This window comes from Montipora capricornis, chromosome 3 (assembly GCF_036669925.1).
Source record: "Montipora capricornis isolate CH-2021 chromosome 3, ASM3666992v2, whole genome shotgun sequence".
Taxonomy (NCBI): domain Eukaryota; kingdom Metazoa; phylum Cnidaria; class Anthozoa; order Scleractinia; family Acroporidae; genus Montipora; species Montipora capricornis.
In genome coordinates this window covers 18,129,466-18,146,601 of record NC_090885.1, presented here as the reverse complement: position 1 = coordinate 18,146,601, position 17,136 = coordinate 18,129,466, and the positions used below count along the sequence as shown (strand labels likewise).

The 17,136-nt window shown below is 39.7% G+C and overlaps 1 protein-coding gene across 2 annotated transcripts in view; it reads right to left on the bottom strand.

Moving 5' to 3' along the window:
* LOC138042483 (G2/M phase-specific E3 ubiquitin-protein ligase-like) overlaps nucleotides 1-16,491 on the bottom strand; it is a 17,543-nt gene extending 1,052 nt beyond the window's left edge. Inside the window, exons 1-11 of one of the 2 annotated variants that reach the window (XM_068888388.1) lie at nucleotides 15,758-16,491; nucleotides 11,368-11,543; nucleotides 8,384-9,261; nucleotides 8,239-8,298; nucleotides 7,744-7,788; nucleotides 5,328-5,480; nucleotides 5,022-5,197; nucleotides 3,712-3,816; nucleotides 2,972-3,285; nucleotides 1,671-1,852; nucleotides 1,028-1,424 (exon numbers count right to left, since the gene is read on the bottom strand). In XM_068888388.1, the coding sequence (XP_068744489.1) occupies nucleotides 1,028-1,424; nucleotides 1,671-1,852; nucleotides 2,972-3,285; nucleotides 3,712-3,816; nucleotides 5,022-5,197; nucleotides 5,328-5,480; nucleotides 7,744-7,788; nucleotides 8,239-8,298; nucleotides 8,384-8,548 (1,597 nt within the window). In that variant the 5' untranslated portion in view covers nucleotides 8,549-9,261; nucleotides 11,368-11,543; nucleotides 15,758-16,491. The remainder of the gene's footprint in view (nucleotides 1-1,027; nucleotides 1,425-1,670; nucleotides 1,853-2,971; nucleotides 3,286-3,711; nucleotides 3,817-5,021; nucleotides 5,198-5,327; nucleotides 5,481-7,743; nucleotides 7,789-8,238; nucleotides 8,299-8,383; nucleotides 9,262-11,367; nucleotides 11,544-15,757) is intronic. The other variant, XM_068888389.1, reaches the window with a different exon arrangement.
* Nucleotides 16,492-17,136: the final 645 nt, after the last annotated feature.

Below are 17,136 nucleotides of genomic sequence, written 5' to 3'. Positions count from 1 at the left end.
AGAACAAAACACTGTTAACGCGGTTAACATGAAGCGTAAGGGAGCGTTTAAGCGTGCGATGACTTGTGTTAATAGAGCGCAATCAAAACAATTCCATGTATAAAGAAGCCGAATTTCACACGGATCTCCTTCCTTCTGTTGGCCGGTGAACCCAACCTGCCTGCAATGTATCTACCACTTTATGAGTGTCACGCAAAACCTTAAAACGAAAATTGGGGCATAATTTCATCAGGTTGCAAGTACGTTGGGATACGCCTATAATTTGGAGGGGACAAACTGGACAAACACTCATGCCAGTTTTTTAGTAAAAATTAGGGCGTGACCGAGAGTGCATGTGTTTCCGGGCTTGGCCTAACTATTCAACCAAGGAGCGTTTAAAATGTAACGGTCTGCAATACCCTGCGCGCAGAATCTCGTTCGATCTTCCTAGATAACTCGGGATGAGGAAAGAAGATTCTGCTCGCGGCCTGCACATTTGATATTGAGCATGCGTTAAAAGTCCGGGCTCGCTTCTTCCCATATCTTATCCTTGCCTGGGGCGTTTGGGAGTGAGGGCTCCCAGTGGGTATTTATCACTAGTTTCCGTAACCGGCATGCAGAAGAAATACTCATGAGAATTCGAAACTGGACTGAATCATCCAGTGTTTTGGATGATCTGCGAATCAAAGAATGTGCAGGCCGCGAGCAGAGTCTTCTCTCCTCTTCCCAACTTATCTAGGAAGATCGATAGACTCTGCTCGCAGGGTAGGTAGGCAAAGAAGAGACCACTTACTTTAAAAACCTGTTTGGCTTAACAATGCCATTTCGTCTTCTTCCCTCTACAGGTACTTTAGTTTGGGTCCAGGGGCCTTAAATTGGTGTCTGCTAAAAACCCATCAGTTGAGTTTGCTTACCAATCGTTGGTGTTAATTTTGTTCGATTTGGTTCGATACCTGAACTACAACCGATCGGGTTCGACGGGGTGGGTGACTAGGTTCGACTGGCTATGCCAGGCGTTGCGTATGTAATTTCATTCTTTAAAACTTACTTTCACAGTCTTGAAGATAATCTCTCCAGAAGACTACAGCCAGTTCTTGTTTTTGTCTAGCGTTGGATCCCTGCTCGTCGAACTGAATTGTAAAAAGCAGATCTACACATTGCGCATCCAGGGGCCTGACATTCTCGTTGGTAAAAAGATCCCGAAACTTCTCTGGGTATTTCTGCATAGCATCTAGGACACCTATAGTTTCTAGGCCATTCTTAAATTCTTCCAGTAGATACCTTACAGAGTCTATGAGTACGTGGCGAAGAATAATTTTCTTATACCAGTTCTTTTTATCAATCCCCAAATGAACTGTGTTTGCACCCAGGTCGTTTAAAATCGTCTGAATCTCTTCATCCTTCACATTTTCTGCAAGTTCATCTACTGTTTGAGATTTGCCTATCTGTTGAAAATAAAAAAAAATTCACACTTAAAGTTCATTTTCATGTGCCTTTCATACGAGCAAACGCCACATAGGAGACCGAAAGCCAATCATTGTTAGCAAAAGTCTGTATCTAAGGTCACCTTGTCAATCCATACAGGGTATTAATGACAGTTTGGCATGTCCTCAATATCAATGGCTGTACTGAGAAGTTGTATGATATTCATAATCTTCCAGTCCAGCTTTAAAGTGTCATACGAGCCTCACCTTTTCAATTTTCCCCTTCAGTTCAGGGTTTGGGACATCCTCCAGACGCGGGTTTGTCATGCCTGGCCCATATACAATGGAATTATACAATGTAGGTGACAAGAAATTCCCCCCTGGACCGCCGTGGACTACTGACCAGGCTAAGATTAGGCCTACCATACGGTACGAGCTTTTTTCACGAGCTGCAAGAGATCACCGACAACGTTAATACAAGCTAACGGAAATATCTTAATGTAGGGGCATAACCTTAGCTGTCAAACAGTTGTTACAGCAACCTTTAAATGGCCATTCTCGTGTTCTGCCTGCTGTGTATTGATCAGTGGCGGATCCACTGATACTTGGCTTTGGCCGTAGACGCAAGGCGCACAAGGAAAAACTGCTCCCGTACCTGATCTGGGACCGCAATTCTTGCTCGTTAATAGCAAGCTTGTTCTATAAATCACTTCTTATTTGCGATTCAAGCCATAGCCATAAGTGGAAAAGACAATCTTCTGAAAAACTTTGCAAATAACCATAGACCTTCGTAATGGGGATACTTATCACTTCCTGCTGTTACTATGGCAACAGTGTAGGGGTGTTATCATACATGATCTGTGGAACGGTTTTCCAGATAAAAATATGTGGTCATCATTTTAATAGTCTATTAATTTTCGTCTCAAAGTAAGTACCTGTATTTCATTCTTTCTTTAGAGTCTATAGATTGTCTGAACAAAAATAACACGCAAACAGTGTTGACAAACCTTATAAACAAGCACATTGTTTGAAATTACTTACTTAACGTTTCAAACATTTCAAACAATGCGCTTGTTTACAATGTTTGTCAACGCTGTTTGCGTCGCTAAGATGGCCATGCAAAGAAAAATAGTATTTACGACATGGTCTTTTGATTGTTTTCATCAAAAAATGAGAGAGGGGACTGGCAATAGCTGATGCATGCATGCGTACACATAGTTATTCTTCCTTCTGTTATTGATACTGTGTGCTACGTGGTTGGAACGATGCCACGTTTACGTGAAGAATGATCGCTCAAAGGACTACGTAAACCATGGCACACATAGGTTTCATCTTAGAGTGCTTGTTAGTATTTTTTAACTTTTCCGCAGAAGTCCAATTTTTGTAGAGATCGGCCGCCTGAACCAGTCAGTTCCACATTCATAGAAAATATAAAAGTTAAAATTGTTTGTATGGTTTGCTGTTAAGTAATGTCATAAGAATTCTTGTTCTCGTCACCATAATGGCACGCAGTATCAGTATCCTCAAGGTTGCTGTTACTGGTTATGTTGTAACTTATTTTCACACACCAATCGAGTTTGGATATAATGATCTACATCCTTCTGGCCCAATGAAGATGCCGGAGTCCAAATTTGCGGCCCTCACCGCCAACCTCAAAAATTCCCTTTTTGGGCCTCCAACGTCTACGGCGCCCTCACTGGTGCCTACTTTGTCTGCAAACTTAACAGATATGTTATTCAAGGGAGAAAACTTTTTTCTCATCAGTTGACGACAGGTATCGATCCAAATCGCACTCCTTCGGACATTGATATGCGAGGACTCTCCTCTATTCAGTTTTCCTTGGAGTTCTTGCAGTATTTCAGGTAGAGTCACAAGATTGTTACTGAAAATACAAATAATTACATTCATTTACCTTCCACAGTTGATAGAGTTATGATTGAAGATAAACACTGTAATGATATGTATATCCTTAAAGTAATCAGGGGCCGCGGAGTACGTGTGAAAGTGGTGGGGAGGGGCTAGCTTTTGGGTTAGATAACGTTAGTGTGAGGGGAGGGGGATGACGTTTAATCTAAGAGAACGGAGAAAACAACACCTTAGGAAAACAGGGGGGCTATAGCTCCCCCCAGCTCCGCCCTCTCGACTAGATGTTTTTGGAAATATCTGCTGATCATTCCGATTTGCATTATTGTAGCCTTTTAGTGTCACTCTTTCATGCTTGGGAAAGGAAAGAACAGTTGCTTATAACTGGTTTTAAAATAAAAATATAATTATAGCCTATAAACTTAAAAGAAGTTGGAAAACATACTTTGTCGAGGTAGTTTCGACGTCGTTTACATTGGAGACGTCGCTCCCGCCACCGCCGTCATCAGAGAGCAGTTCGATTTCCTCATCCACTAGCGAAACATATGATCTAAACATATTGAAACAAGGAAAAAATCAATATCACAGGTAGGGTATTCGCGGAAGAAATAATTGTTGTGAGATTTAACGACGTTCGCGCCAAAATCTACCTACGGTGATATTTTCTTTATTTCTCGCTTAGAGAAAAATGGAAAAAAAAAATTTGGGGATCACCGACTTTGTTTCGGATAAAATGGCAGTGGAAAAGTGCCTTAATTTCGAGAAATCGGTCATAATAGCAAGATGTAGCCTCATCTGCTCATCCGTCGATGAGTTGTTAGAGTGAAGGTTTCCGTGCATAGGTTTTTAGGCGTGGGCTTTTAGATAATTGCATGCCGCTAGGGATGTCGTAAACAGTATAGTTCATCCTCGACGAGCGTTTTTTTTAAAGCTCTATCCGTTGCAACCACTAACGGAATTCGATGGCACGAGGAAAGAAAATATTAAAAAACGATAACTTCTTACGGTGGGAATTTTTTCATTTCATCATATTTTGTAGGTAGTAATTAAAGTAAATGATTCATGATTACAAAAATAGGGGTCACCGATGATCTAAGCGAGTAAAGACGATGTGATTTTGCAAAACTCTTGGAAAATTTCGTTTGTCACGCTTTGCGTGACCTATCGGGCAAGGACTGGAACCCAAGAGAAAATCGATCGTTGAAGGGAGGAAAGGTTTTTAGCGAAAAAAAAAACCTTTCTCGATCATAGCAACGAAGTTTTAAGCAGGCGTCATCTTTATTTGGTTGGTGTTTTGTATAATATCTCTCCATTGTCGTCATGCTTATGTTCTGGCGTGCGTTTTTTGTGAAATTTAATCGCTGGTTGTTTCCACGCAGGTCCGCATTATTCAAGCGGACGAGGACGAAAATACTGCTCCATTTTCACGAAAGTAAAAGAAAAGAACTTCAAAACCATGCATTCACTTCGAAATGAAGTTCGTAGCCCCATTAAATTTACGCAACGGTTCATACTCGAGTTTTCCAAACTTTCAGCCTTACTCGATCAGCTACCTTTTTCATCAATTTTGATTGATCACGATCTTCTCTGATCCAAGCTGTGCAAGACTTACTGTTCACGTTTTTTGTAAAGTTTTTAACACCTCAACTTCACTAATGCTCGAAGCAATGCGTGACATATTACAGTCACGTTACATGCGCAGTAACGTTGCGCACAAACAATTAGCGCGAACGTCCTTAAGTATCATGGTTTTACCGGAATAGATCTGTGGTTTGGACATCTGACGTTTGATCATGATTATATTCCGCCTGACGATGTGTTGCAAGCGAACTGCTTGTTGTAGCTTCATGCTGCTGAATGTTCTCTTGCCTATCAGCAAACACTGACTGCATGAGGGTATTGTCGTCAAAATCTTCCTCGTCAGAAATTTCCTGTTCAAAGGTAAAGTACGAGTAATTGTCTCATCAGCAAAGGGCCGATCACTACGGTAGTGATAACTCATGTTACAAGCTAATCGATAACAGTTCATAACGGCATTTGTTGAACAAAGTTTCCATTTACCACTGCATCGTTGTTCTTGAGTGATCTTAAAGGTTCCATCTTTGCCATTATGTACAAACTGTCCTGAAACACACAGACAGAACTTCCCCCGCGTCCCACACAAAGGAGGTGGACGTTTTTGGAACACAAAGCTTCTTCGTCCCTGGCATTGTGCTGTGAAGAAAATGAATTTTAGCGAAGAAAAGAAAACTATTTGGAACTTTAACTTTTTTTTTGTCACTCTAATTACTTTTTGGAAAAGCAATTGACACCAGTTGGTTCTATATTCAGACTACGTAAACCAACAAATTAACAGCGCCATTCTTTGTTCCAGAGCACTGACAAATAATTAAGGGAACAGAACAGGAAAATTAAAGAGCTCGACATGAAACTTCCAACCCGTTGTTTATAAAATTCATGCACGTGGCCTTACCTAAGGTAAACGAACGGAAGAATTTCGTCTTTGCTTAGTCCAAAAGACTGCGCAAAAATACTTGTTATTTCGGTTGCAATCTCTGACGCCTTCCAAGAGGAGTTAATGAATACTTTGCCAACGAGCCCTGCTTCTTGCAAATTGGCCCTTTGCTCTCCCCTCGGAATTGGAATAGGATTCGTGATTTGCCGACCTGGCGGTAGACACACCACGGTTTTAAACAACATTTTGGGTTTTGACGTCGCTGCCACCCTTCTCCGTTTGGTTGGAGGTTGGAACGTACTGCGAGCAACAGATGGCAAAGGGAAACGAGACGCCAAAACCTGCGTGGGGAAACAAGCGTAAACAAAATGGAAAAAACCATTATCTACAGCACGCTAATCTATCATGCCAGCAATGGGTTATGGTATGTGATTGCTAGTTTCATAGCCATCAAAAAGTCGACCAGTTCCTTTATAAAAAGCGGTCCTTTCTTGAATTACAAAGTAAGGCACGAAAGCACACAAACAATACCCGTAACCCTGATATTCGTTAAAAAAAAAAAAAATGACTGAAGCTACACGTCATAGATTCCGATGAAAGGGCAACAGGTTTTGCCTTTCCCTGTGGATGATTTTAAGCAAGCATATGTCCAGCGGTATCATAACTGTATTCAACAAATTTCTTTTAGTGCAGAGGACATTTGCTTAACCATATAAAAGACCTAAAATATATCGTAATATCTCTAACCTTCGTTGAGTGGAGGATATAACACATGCAGTCAGATATTTCTTAACAGTTAACTTTAATTTCCAAATGTCCAAGCGATCAGAATGAAATGAAATTTAAAGAAAAAACAATTATTGCATTCGTGCTTTCTGAATACTGACCATTTTCACATTTTCCATTATACATTTCAACACCCCGTCCCCCCCCATCCTCCACTCTTGCCAATTTTGCATGAGCCGTTGTTTCTCAAATACTCTTGGGATACTGCATATTCTCAAGAGCAGTTATGAAAACAATGGTTCATGCAAAATTTGGGAAGCAAACAAAGTGTATTATGGGGAATATAAAAATGGTCAATGAGACGATTATAGCGCTACGCGCCCAGTTGGCTCGTATTAAAGCCTGGTTCACATGTATGATGCCAATGCAAATGAAAATGCAAACGCCAACAAAGTTCACACGTCCAACGCAAAAGCAACGGAAGTAAGACAGGCAGGCGCAGTCCAAGTCCTCTTTACAACAATAATGAATCTGTGCTTTTTTTGTTTTTGTTTTTTTTTTTTTACCTCGCGTTTGCGTTTCTCCGGTTCACACCTGTGAAATGAAAACGCATGTGCGAATGAAACGCAAGAAAATGGAAAATTTTCCATTTCTTGTGTTTGCGTTTGCATTTGCGTCGTAGGTTTGCACCTGGCTATACCCATCTCATATCCAAAGTGCGCCCATGGAGTTATTATTAAACAATTATTTATCCCTATTACTAACGCATTTGTAATTGTTTGTGCGAAATTACGAAAAGTGTACTTGTATCTGCTCGCAGCATCCACCTTCAAGTTTATTATTTCAAGTTTATTTTACAAAGTACTAAACCCGGCGAATGGCCTTTAGGAACAAAAAAGAAAAACAACTAAAACCATTTTCTCGAAGTTGTTTATTTAACAGACGATAAGATAAAAACAACGATAAAAAGCCGGTGTTGAATTAAAGCCCCTATCAACCACCCACGTTGCAGGTACCCACCGCAAAATCTCCAGGCGTATTATTTGCGGAAAATGATCGCAATGAAGAAAGAAAACACTTATCCACTTGTTCAATACAGAAACCCCAAATTTGAACTTCGTTATTTTCATAGCGTATATAAATTCATAACGCGTTAAATTGCTGCTGACAATTTTGATTTTGCTATTGTGCCAAACAGAATCAACGAAACAGACTTTGATCTTATTTGCGAGGCAGGTGAAAGTGAAAGATAAGTAAAAGGAACAAAACGTATGTGATAATAAAAAACGTCCAAACCTGGTTAGGAAGTGTGGGTTGAGTATTGTCAGAAGCATTGGTATTCTACATTTAAAACAAAAGAAATCAGCGAGACAGTTATATTCGAGGAGAATTCAATTAGCAGAGATCACCATCTAAGCAGTGAAGATCTTGGGTGGACGCGGGGGTGTTGATTGATTGGGTGCCCAGCCGTCTCCCCACATATTTGCGGCCAGCAAAAGGGAATGAAATACTACATTGATCCCAGAAAATTTAACCAACCGATCAAAGAATACAAAGAGATAGAACAATGACATCTAGGGGTAGCAACGATAGTCCGAAAGGAAATTGAGACTAAAACTATAATGTCAGTTAAAATCATTTTGTCCTAAATTATTTCAATTTGACATCCAACATAGACGTGTTTGCGAGCTAAATGATCTAATGGAATAGGCACTTGTTTGCATTTTGACAATGATGGAGTTTCTGATGCTGTTAACAAATAAACACAAGAAAAGATGAAATCGAACAAACCTGAGAAGGAGCGGTTGGTGGGATAGAGGCAGTCCGATAAACATTCTGCGACCTCGAGCTCTGCAAATTGACAGCATGGCACAATTCAGACAGATTCGACATAAATCAAAATAAAATTGATGAGCAAATATACAGGTATCCTTACCTCACTTTGCTGTGATGAGTCCTGAGCACTCAATGTCTCAGATATTGCTCTTGAAACGGCTGAGGAGAGCAGTCGTGCCAAGTCTTCTCTATCCGCCATATTCAACAACAACAATAGTTTTCCCGCGAAAATAGTGCACAACGGGCCCGCAGGCATAAATTTCATGAGTTTGCGGTTTTATATCGCAAAATGTGCGATTTATAAATAGCAAAATGTGCGATTTATAAATCGCAAAATGTGCGATTTATATATCGCAAATTGTGCGATTTATAAATCGCAAAATGTACGATTTATAAATCGCAAAATGTGCGATTTATAAATCGCAAAATGTGCGATTTAGATATCGGAAAACGTGCGATTTATATATTGCAAAATATGCGATTTATAAATCGCCAATATCCGATTCTTGTTATTTATATATCGCAGAGTTCGCTACTTTGCGATTTATAAATCGCGAAGTGTGTAATCTTGCGATTTATAAATCGCAAGGTTAGTAATCTTGTGATTTATAAATCGCAAGGTTAGTAATCTTGCAATTTATAAATCGCAAAGTTGGCAATCTTGCGATTTATAAATCGCAAAGTTGGCAATATTGCGATTTATAAATTGCAAAGGTACTTCAATTTGTTATTTATAAATTACAAGATAACGTTTGTGATATTTGATAAATAACACAAAAAATAGGGAAAAAGTACTTAAATAATATTTTTACATTTGGCGCCCCATATGCTCGCTCTTGCAATTGTAGGCCGAAGCAAAGTCCCAGTGTTGCATAAGTCTTCAGAGCAGCATCGGTGACCGCAATAGTTTGCTGTGATGTTTGATTGTTGTTTCCGATTGGTAATTTCCTCCTTGCGGCACATTTTTCTGCATTTTTCCTGAAAGAATCGAGTAAAATAAATCATACAAGTAATACGTGGTTGTGTTGTCTGATCAACAATTCATAAACAAGATTGCGTTGGTTCGCAACTCCTAAAATTGTTACTGACAGGAAGGCCGGGTTCCTGTTACTGAGAATTTTTTTTAACATCCTTATTCGTATCCCTCTTCCCTCACCTCCTCCCCCACTAAAAGAAAAACAACAACGACAATAAAAAAACAGAACAAAACAAAACAAAATGAGCAATGCTGAGACACGGTTGGGTTTTTGCGGTTCTTTGTGAACATTATTATAATTGGATTTAGCATCGCATTTACATGAAACGGCAAACGACAGCTTGATTGGCTGAAAGCACATCAAGTAATCCCGAAGCAGAGTGCAGAAAATAGAGGATATTACATGGCCGCGCGGGGATACGAATTTTCTCTTCGAGTGCTGCAAGTATCTCTCACGAGTGAGCGAAGCGAACGAGTGAGAGATACTTTCAGCACGAGAAGATAAAATTCGTATCCCCAAGCGGCCATGTAATGTTCTGTTTATTATATATATATTGATGAAATGTCTAGATTTAAAACAACTTGTTTTATTCATTTTCGAAATGATGAAAAATTGTTCACCAACCACTAAAACACGCATCTTGTGTAACATGAAACAAGATATGAAAGTTATGAAAAACAAATCATGATAATGTAAAATTTGCAATAAAAATGTTAATGTAGTGGAGAAGAATTATATTTAAGCACAAAAGTATCGTACAATGAAGAGGAAGCTCGCCTTTTATTGGCTAATCGTGTTCGTTACCATGACGACAGCGATATCCTCACATGTGAAAGATAAAAATGATACGTTCACTGCGCGCGGTGAAGATATGATTTTTTAGTAAAAGGAGAAATCCTGGTATTTCATCAATATCTATATAATAAAGTGAAATTAGTGCAGATACCTCAAATTAGTGAAATAAAGGTGAAATTTTTGCCTGTATTTCATTTATAAGTAATCGCATGATTTTTCTCTTTGCAATTTGGAATAAATAAGCACTTGAAATTTTATTCAAAGACAACAAATTGCACTCGCCCTATGCGCTCGTACTATCTTGCTCATCTATTTGAAAAATTAAAGGCCGACGTTTACCCTAGAGGCATTGCGTACTGTGGAACATTTTTCATATATGGAAATCCTGCCAAAGCTGAAATTCATCCAATCAGATCGCTACGATAACTGGAGACCATTACCCAGAGCTTCCATACATATTTGTTCTCTTGAGTCAACCCTGTCCCGTGTCTTTTTATTTTTAGAACTGCTGATATTTTGAAATACCCTCGTGTTTCGGGTGTGCTGAATGTGACGTAATCAATGGCTTACCATAGGTCTCTTATGATTGGCTATTGCAAAAACACCCCCAAAAAATCCACTGGAAGGTGCTTCCAAAAATAAAAAGATACGGGACAAGGTTGACTCAGAGCATTAGTATGGAAGATAGGGGCTTCGCGTAATGCGCCCCTAATGATAAGCAATGCGAATTTAGATAACAAGGCGCATGTCGAAACGCATGTCGGTTGTAGGAGTGTCTCTCAATTTACTTGTGATTATTTACTCCAAATTGCACTCGAAGTCATGTGATTACGTATGCATAGCAAGGGCAAAAATTGACCTAACTTTGCTTTTCGGTAAAACGCAAATGTTAACCTAACATTTGCCGTTTGGCGTAAAACACGATACCAAATATCTCTATTGTGTTGTGTGAGGGAAGAAGAGGAATGGAAGAGGGGGGAAGGGAGAGCGGGACGTGGAATTGTTGGCTTTTTTTCTGGTCTCAACTCTTTTTGTCCAGGACTGTAGGTCGATTTTCATTCCAACAAATCGGCCATTTGGAGGAGGAGAATAATCCACAGAAAACTGGAATCATAGGACCACGGTACTGCTCTTTGGACTCTGATGTGGAATTTTATAACGGAAAGAACAAAGGTTAACAGAAACATCTAAACTTTCCATTGATAGCCAGACTCTTTCATGCATCAATAAACGTTTGTCAACAGTGCTGGATGGCAAAGGTAAGGTTGTCGGCCTTTGGGGTTGAGGTAAGTGAAAAACAATGAAGTCTTACCTGGAGCCAGCAGGTTTTTGCAAATTCGTCAAGCTGTTGGCCATTTGTATACAGCTTTGAAGTAAACACTATCAAGCATGTATCAAAGTCATCGTGGCATCGTGCAACCTTGCTGTATTCCAAGCAATCATCCCAGGATTTTGTTGAATAGCACGTGTGACATTCCAGAGAAAAGCCTAAATTGGAATAGTAATAGGCAGAATCAAAGTGTATAAATTTACACTCATATAAACATTTGTGCATAAATATTTATGCTCTCGAGAGTACCCCTTTGAGGTCATACAAGAAATCGCCGACGTGACGAGATGACCTTGACAAATTCAAAATGCATTGGTCTCGACTCGCGTACGATCGGCAGAGATGGCGTGAAGTGGGGAAGGTCTATGTCCAAATATTTGTACATAAATATTTGTCATGTAGTTTTGAACGATAGACCATAGAGTTATAATTTCCACGAAAGTAGCCCTTTCCGCAATAGTCCCCTGAGAGGACATGTGCTTATGGGTAATTAATGTTCCACCGATTTCTTAACATTGTGTGATTGCGTCGCAGTGAGCAAGTCGAGAACAGCTTCGTTCGTTTTCCGGACAATTGTTTTGGGCTGAACAGGAGGAAACAGCCAGTTTAAGGGAGAAAAAAGACAACCGCTGGCGATGTTAGCCTGCGAGAGCATCCGGTTTTTTCGGCTCAAGGATGAAAATGGTCTTTTCCCGAGTTGGTTCCGATGTGGGACTCCTTGTGTTAAAATAAACTAACTAAAATGTCTTTCCCTTCCTGAATTGAGTTTGCGGCGGTGGTCTGTCGTTTATGACAGCTTTTTGCGAAATTTCATACCACGGTCGTACAAACCGAAGGATGACGTAATATTATGCCACGCGAGCCCCGCGCCTTTGCCAGGTTATGTCGTTCATTTGCTGTTTCGAGCTTCCGTTAACTTCCAAAACAATACTTAATTGATTAAAAAAAGTACGTAAAGGAGTTGTTTACTGGTTCACGAGAGAATCGTGAGAGCATTGCTATTTTTCGGCTATTGACAAAAGTTCATTATCTGGAAGTCTGAGATCAAATGACTTGATCTCAGACAGACTTCCAGATAATGAACTTTTGTCAATTTTTTTTGTCAAGCTTATTTTGAAGAAATGAAAAAAATTGGAATTATGTTCTTATTATCCTGACCCATGATTTTTTTGGAATGTTGTGCACACGCGTGCTATGTAAATTTGATCGATCGAATTACCAAAAAAGGTAGCCTACGTAGCAAGCGTTTCCTTGTGGTTCTTTTCAATGTTTTGAAAGAGGAAAAAATGAAGAGAGGGGAGAGGAGGGTTTCCTTTCCTCCTCTCCCCCTCCCCCTGTCTTCATTTTTGCTCTCGTCCCATTTTTTGCTTGGGCAAAACATCGAAAGCCCGCAACTTGGTCTTCTTCTGTGAAACCGCGCAGAAACACGTGCTACGCAGGCTACAACAAAGGCAAACTATTTTTAGGACTCTTTCCTTAAGTTTTTGTTTACATTACCAAACTTTGGATTCCAACAAGAAAACGTTTCAGGAGAGCCGTAAAGGTAGTTAAAACTTTCGATTTATGATTCGATCATTTCCTACCCATTTGTGTTCGCAGGTGTATTTTTGAGACCTTTATCGAAAATGTAGCCTGTTGTCATTTTTTTTTCGATCAACAAGAAGAAAATTTTGAATAAAGAAAACGAAATTGGAATTACAATCTTGTTATCCTAACGCAAGATTTTTCTGGAACTCCACCCTGCCCTATTGTGGACACCGTGTAAATTACCCAATTTTAAGTAGTTCTTAACATTACCAAGCAGGAAAGAAATAACTTTGGATTTTCAACAAGAAAACGCTGCAGGAGAACCCAAGACCATAAAGGTACTCAGAACTTTCGATTCGTGATTCATTTCTTCCCTTTTGTGTTTTTGCGCTTTTGATCGAATGCCGAGCCTGCTTTTGAAGCTGTTCAGCAGTAACGACACGCACGCCTTGCGGACCTATCCTGCCACCCGGACTGTCACCACGGTCTTACGGACAAAAATCGGCGTTTCGATGACATAGTGCATTACGAGCTCAACCCGTTTAGCACAAAAAGACGAATATGTCTGCGAGATAAAATTTAGGGTGTCAGATAGACGGTTGAGATGACAGCGGCTCAGCGCAAATAACCGAAGAATTCTTAGCAGTACGCATTTATCACGGTTCTGCCATTTTGGTAATAACAAGCCTAAGAAAAGTCTTTAATTGAATCAAAACGCAAGTTCTTTGACTACAACATTTGTAGACAATCAAACGACCCAATCATCGCTTTCGAGGCGGAGGATGTAGAATGCTAGCAGTGCGTAGTTACGCAATAGCGCTTGATTAGGAATCGTGATTAAGGCTCGTGTTTCTAATGATCCAGAAGGGCTCCTGGTAGCCGATATCACAGATGCCTTAGTAGCAAGCTTTTCCTTGAGAGAACAAGGTTTTCGATGTTTTTACTGCGTGAAAAATGAGGCGAGACCGCGAAAATGAAAGACGGGGAGGGCAGGGAATTCAAGACCCCTACCCCTCTTTTTTTTTCGCCTCGCCTTATTTTCAGCGCGGCCAAAACATCGAAAATCTTGTTCCCCCAGGGAAACGCTTGCTACGCAAGCTAGAAATCGTACAATAAATCAATGCTGCCGTGGAATTGCTCTCACGCTCCCTTGAAACCGACTGCGGAGTAGGCCGAACGTTATTGAGGTAGCTTGGATGACGAGACTGGCATAGAGTTTGGGAGAGCCAAACAATGTCCTAGGAGAAAGAGAACGCTCGTCCCAGGAGCCCATTGGGTGATGGGCTCCTGGCTCTTCCCAGTTCCCTACCAGCGGCACGTCCAAAATGGTGGGTCTTTTACAAGCGATCGAAATATAAACTGGCCTTTTACGAGCGACCGTGTATATAAGAAAAGTACAGCAGTGTTGGCCCATTTCTTACACGAAGAGGGTCGTGATAACTTAACTCTCGAGAAAGTTTGACTTTGCACAATCAGACATCCGGTTATGCAATGTGATAGAGGGATTAAGTACCTCTTACACTCTCGGTTTCTTTGTTCAGGCTAAAGCTAGTGCCAAATTCAAATCACCATCACGTTTTCTTTTCTGCATTTAAACCGAGAATCTTTTCAAATAAATTTAACTACGCCTACTACAAAAGCTATGCAATAAAGGAACGATCATTTTCTATTAAAAGAAAACTTACTTAACTTACGGTATTTGTGCTTGGGGTAATTGTCCCTTGACATTTCAAAGAAAGATTGTAACTTTACAAAAAGGGGCCTTACGTCTTATTTACTTCTGTAAGTCTAAAGAACACACCGTACCCTTCTTTCTCAAATCAAATTGCTTTCCCCTACCTAGCCTATGTTTTAGAGATTGTAGCTATTTACTGTATGATATAAACAGACAGTCAGCACCAGCTAGTATACTCAATCAGTTTGTTAAAACAAGTCAGATTCACAATTACAGAACTAGATCTGTCTCTAGCGACTCCCCTTATTTTAAGTTCTTTAGAACTAATAAAATGTATTCCTTTTTCTCGAGAATTGGTGCCCAAATTTGGAACTCTATTCCTTACTCGATTAAACTACTTAAACGCTCGTTCTTTCGTAAAAAGATAAAGGAATTATTACTAAATTTCTTGCGGTCAGAAGATGATTATGTCGAAGTCTCCCGTCTTATTAAGCTATTTAATACTTTAAGTTAGCCTCTTGTCATAATCTTAATGTACTTGTTTTGTTTTAGGTTAGTTCATTCTATTTACTGTGTAACTGTATAGTAATGTCTTTACTGTTATTTAGTCCATCTATAGATAACCTTGTACTTGTAGTATGTCCTCAGTTCTCCCCGCCTCGATTAGTTTATAAGCTATTTGCGGGGGGAAAGAAATGTAATTATTTATTTCTAATTTTCAATAAATTTTGTCGTTGTCGTTGTTTGTCGTTGACAACAAAATTTGTTTTTTTCTTTTTGTTTTTCCTTTGGGACGACCGTTATTTAGCGTCACTTTGAAGATTCGAGAGAAACGGGGAAGGCCATTTTAGTATGATTGAAGAGACGTTATTTCTCCTTGTGTCAGTTTCTAATCATCGGTGGTCCCGCTCTCTGAAAGAATAGACAAACTAAAACTATAAACGGAACTATAGTTTGACTCACGTGTGCAGAATAGAGAACACAAGGCCCCTTCATTAGTCAAGAAAATTTTTGTATATGCTTAGACTCCTCCGCAAGAGATTTGTCAGAAAGATTATATGTCAACTCCAACTGAGTTCAAGTACTAAACCAGGACCAATCGGAACTCGAAACTCGACAGTTTACAGGCTTTTACATTTTCCGAGGTATTTCGTCAACGTATTAACATACCTTTTGGCAACAACTTGAACACGATCAAGAATCCCGCAAAGAGATGAAATGAAGAAAGACTTTTGGCCATTTTGAGAATGGTGACCTTTTTGCAACTGGAGAGCTAATAAGTTGGTCTTTAGTAATCCTGCTTCTGCAGTGATGTAATCTCACTGAGATAGCAAAAGTTTGATTGATTTTTTTATACACGGGCGTTGTAATTAAAGAACCACTGTACATGTTGTAGCTCTGCTGCAGCGCGAGATCATATCGCATTTCCTTTCTACTTCCTCTACATACGACTTTCAGGAACAGGATATGGAGCCGTAGAGAGAGGAAAGAAGTTATTCAAGGATGAAATTAAGCATGGCATTATTATAGCATTTTCTCGATCCTTGAACCTCTCTGATAATCTTGTGTGTCTTGGCGAGCAAGATACTGCATTCTCGAAGGTTAACGGCTTACTCGGACTAAGGCCCTTCCAATGGGGGCCTTGTTCTTTAGCAATCTGCTTGTGTTCTTCGCGAAATTACGTCCAAACTTGTTTTCAGCTTTTTGATCCTTAAAATGGTTTATGTTGCATTGCTCCCTGAGGTATTTTGTCTTTGCTCCCCTGCATGTTTCCCAGTTCAAATTAGCTATGTTCCTTTTTTTCCTCAAACCCCTGCAACTTTGGGCTACCATTCCTCGCTTTCATAAATCCACTCCAATGAGATATTTTTCCACTTTGGTGTTCATTCATGACGCGTGTTTCACCTTTTTGGAAATGGACCAATATTAAAGTGAAAGAAAACAGCTTAATTAAAAAACCGTATCCTTTTGCAAGGGAAATATGAACAGATTGTTGACAAGGCTTTCGAGATAATTAACCTCAATTTACATAAGAAAATTCCTTTACACAATAATAATTTGGTGGCAATTCTATTTTATTTTGAGGAAAGAAACGAAAAGGACACCGGCGCAAAACTTGACATGGCTGTCAGCAATGCTCTGTGAAGTATGTGACCCTCATGTATCGCCTCAGCAAAACGGTAAGTACCGGTCTTAGGTTCAGTCATCAACAAAGTTAGCTTCCTGTTTCATTTTTAGATCGGTTTTAAAAGATACGTGCAGGAAAACAAACAGCATCCTCTCCATCGATGCAAGCATATATGCAAACAACATACCAGGACACATTAACATGAACTTTTTTTTTTTTTTTTATAAGAACGTCTAATTTAAGGGCTCAGACTGAACTGGTTCTTACATATTTTTGCGATTTGAGCCTGAAAATGTTTTTAACATGTTTTTTAAGGTTGTGTGGTATACAAACTGAGTTGTTCTTCATTGTATCACGCAATAAAAAAACCACATTGTTAATGTTATAAACGTCCCTAAATATTCGAGTTTATTGTCCTGTT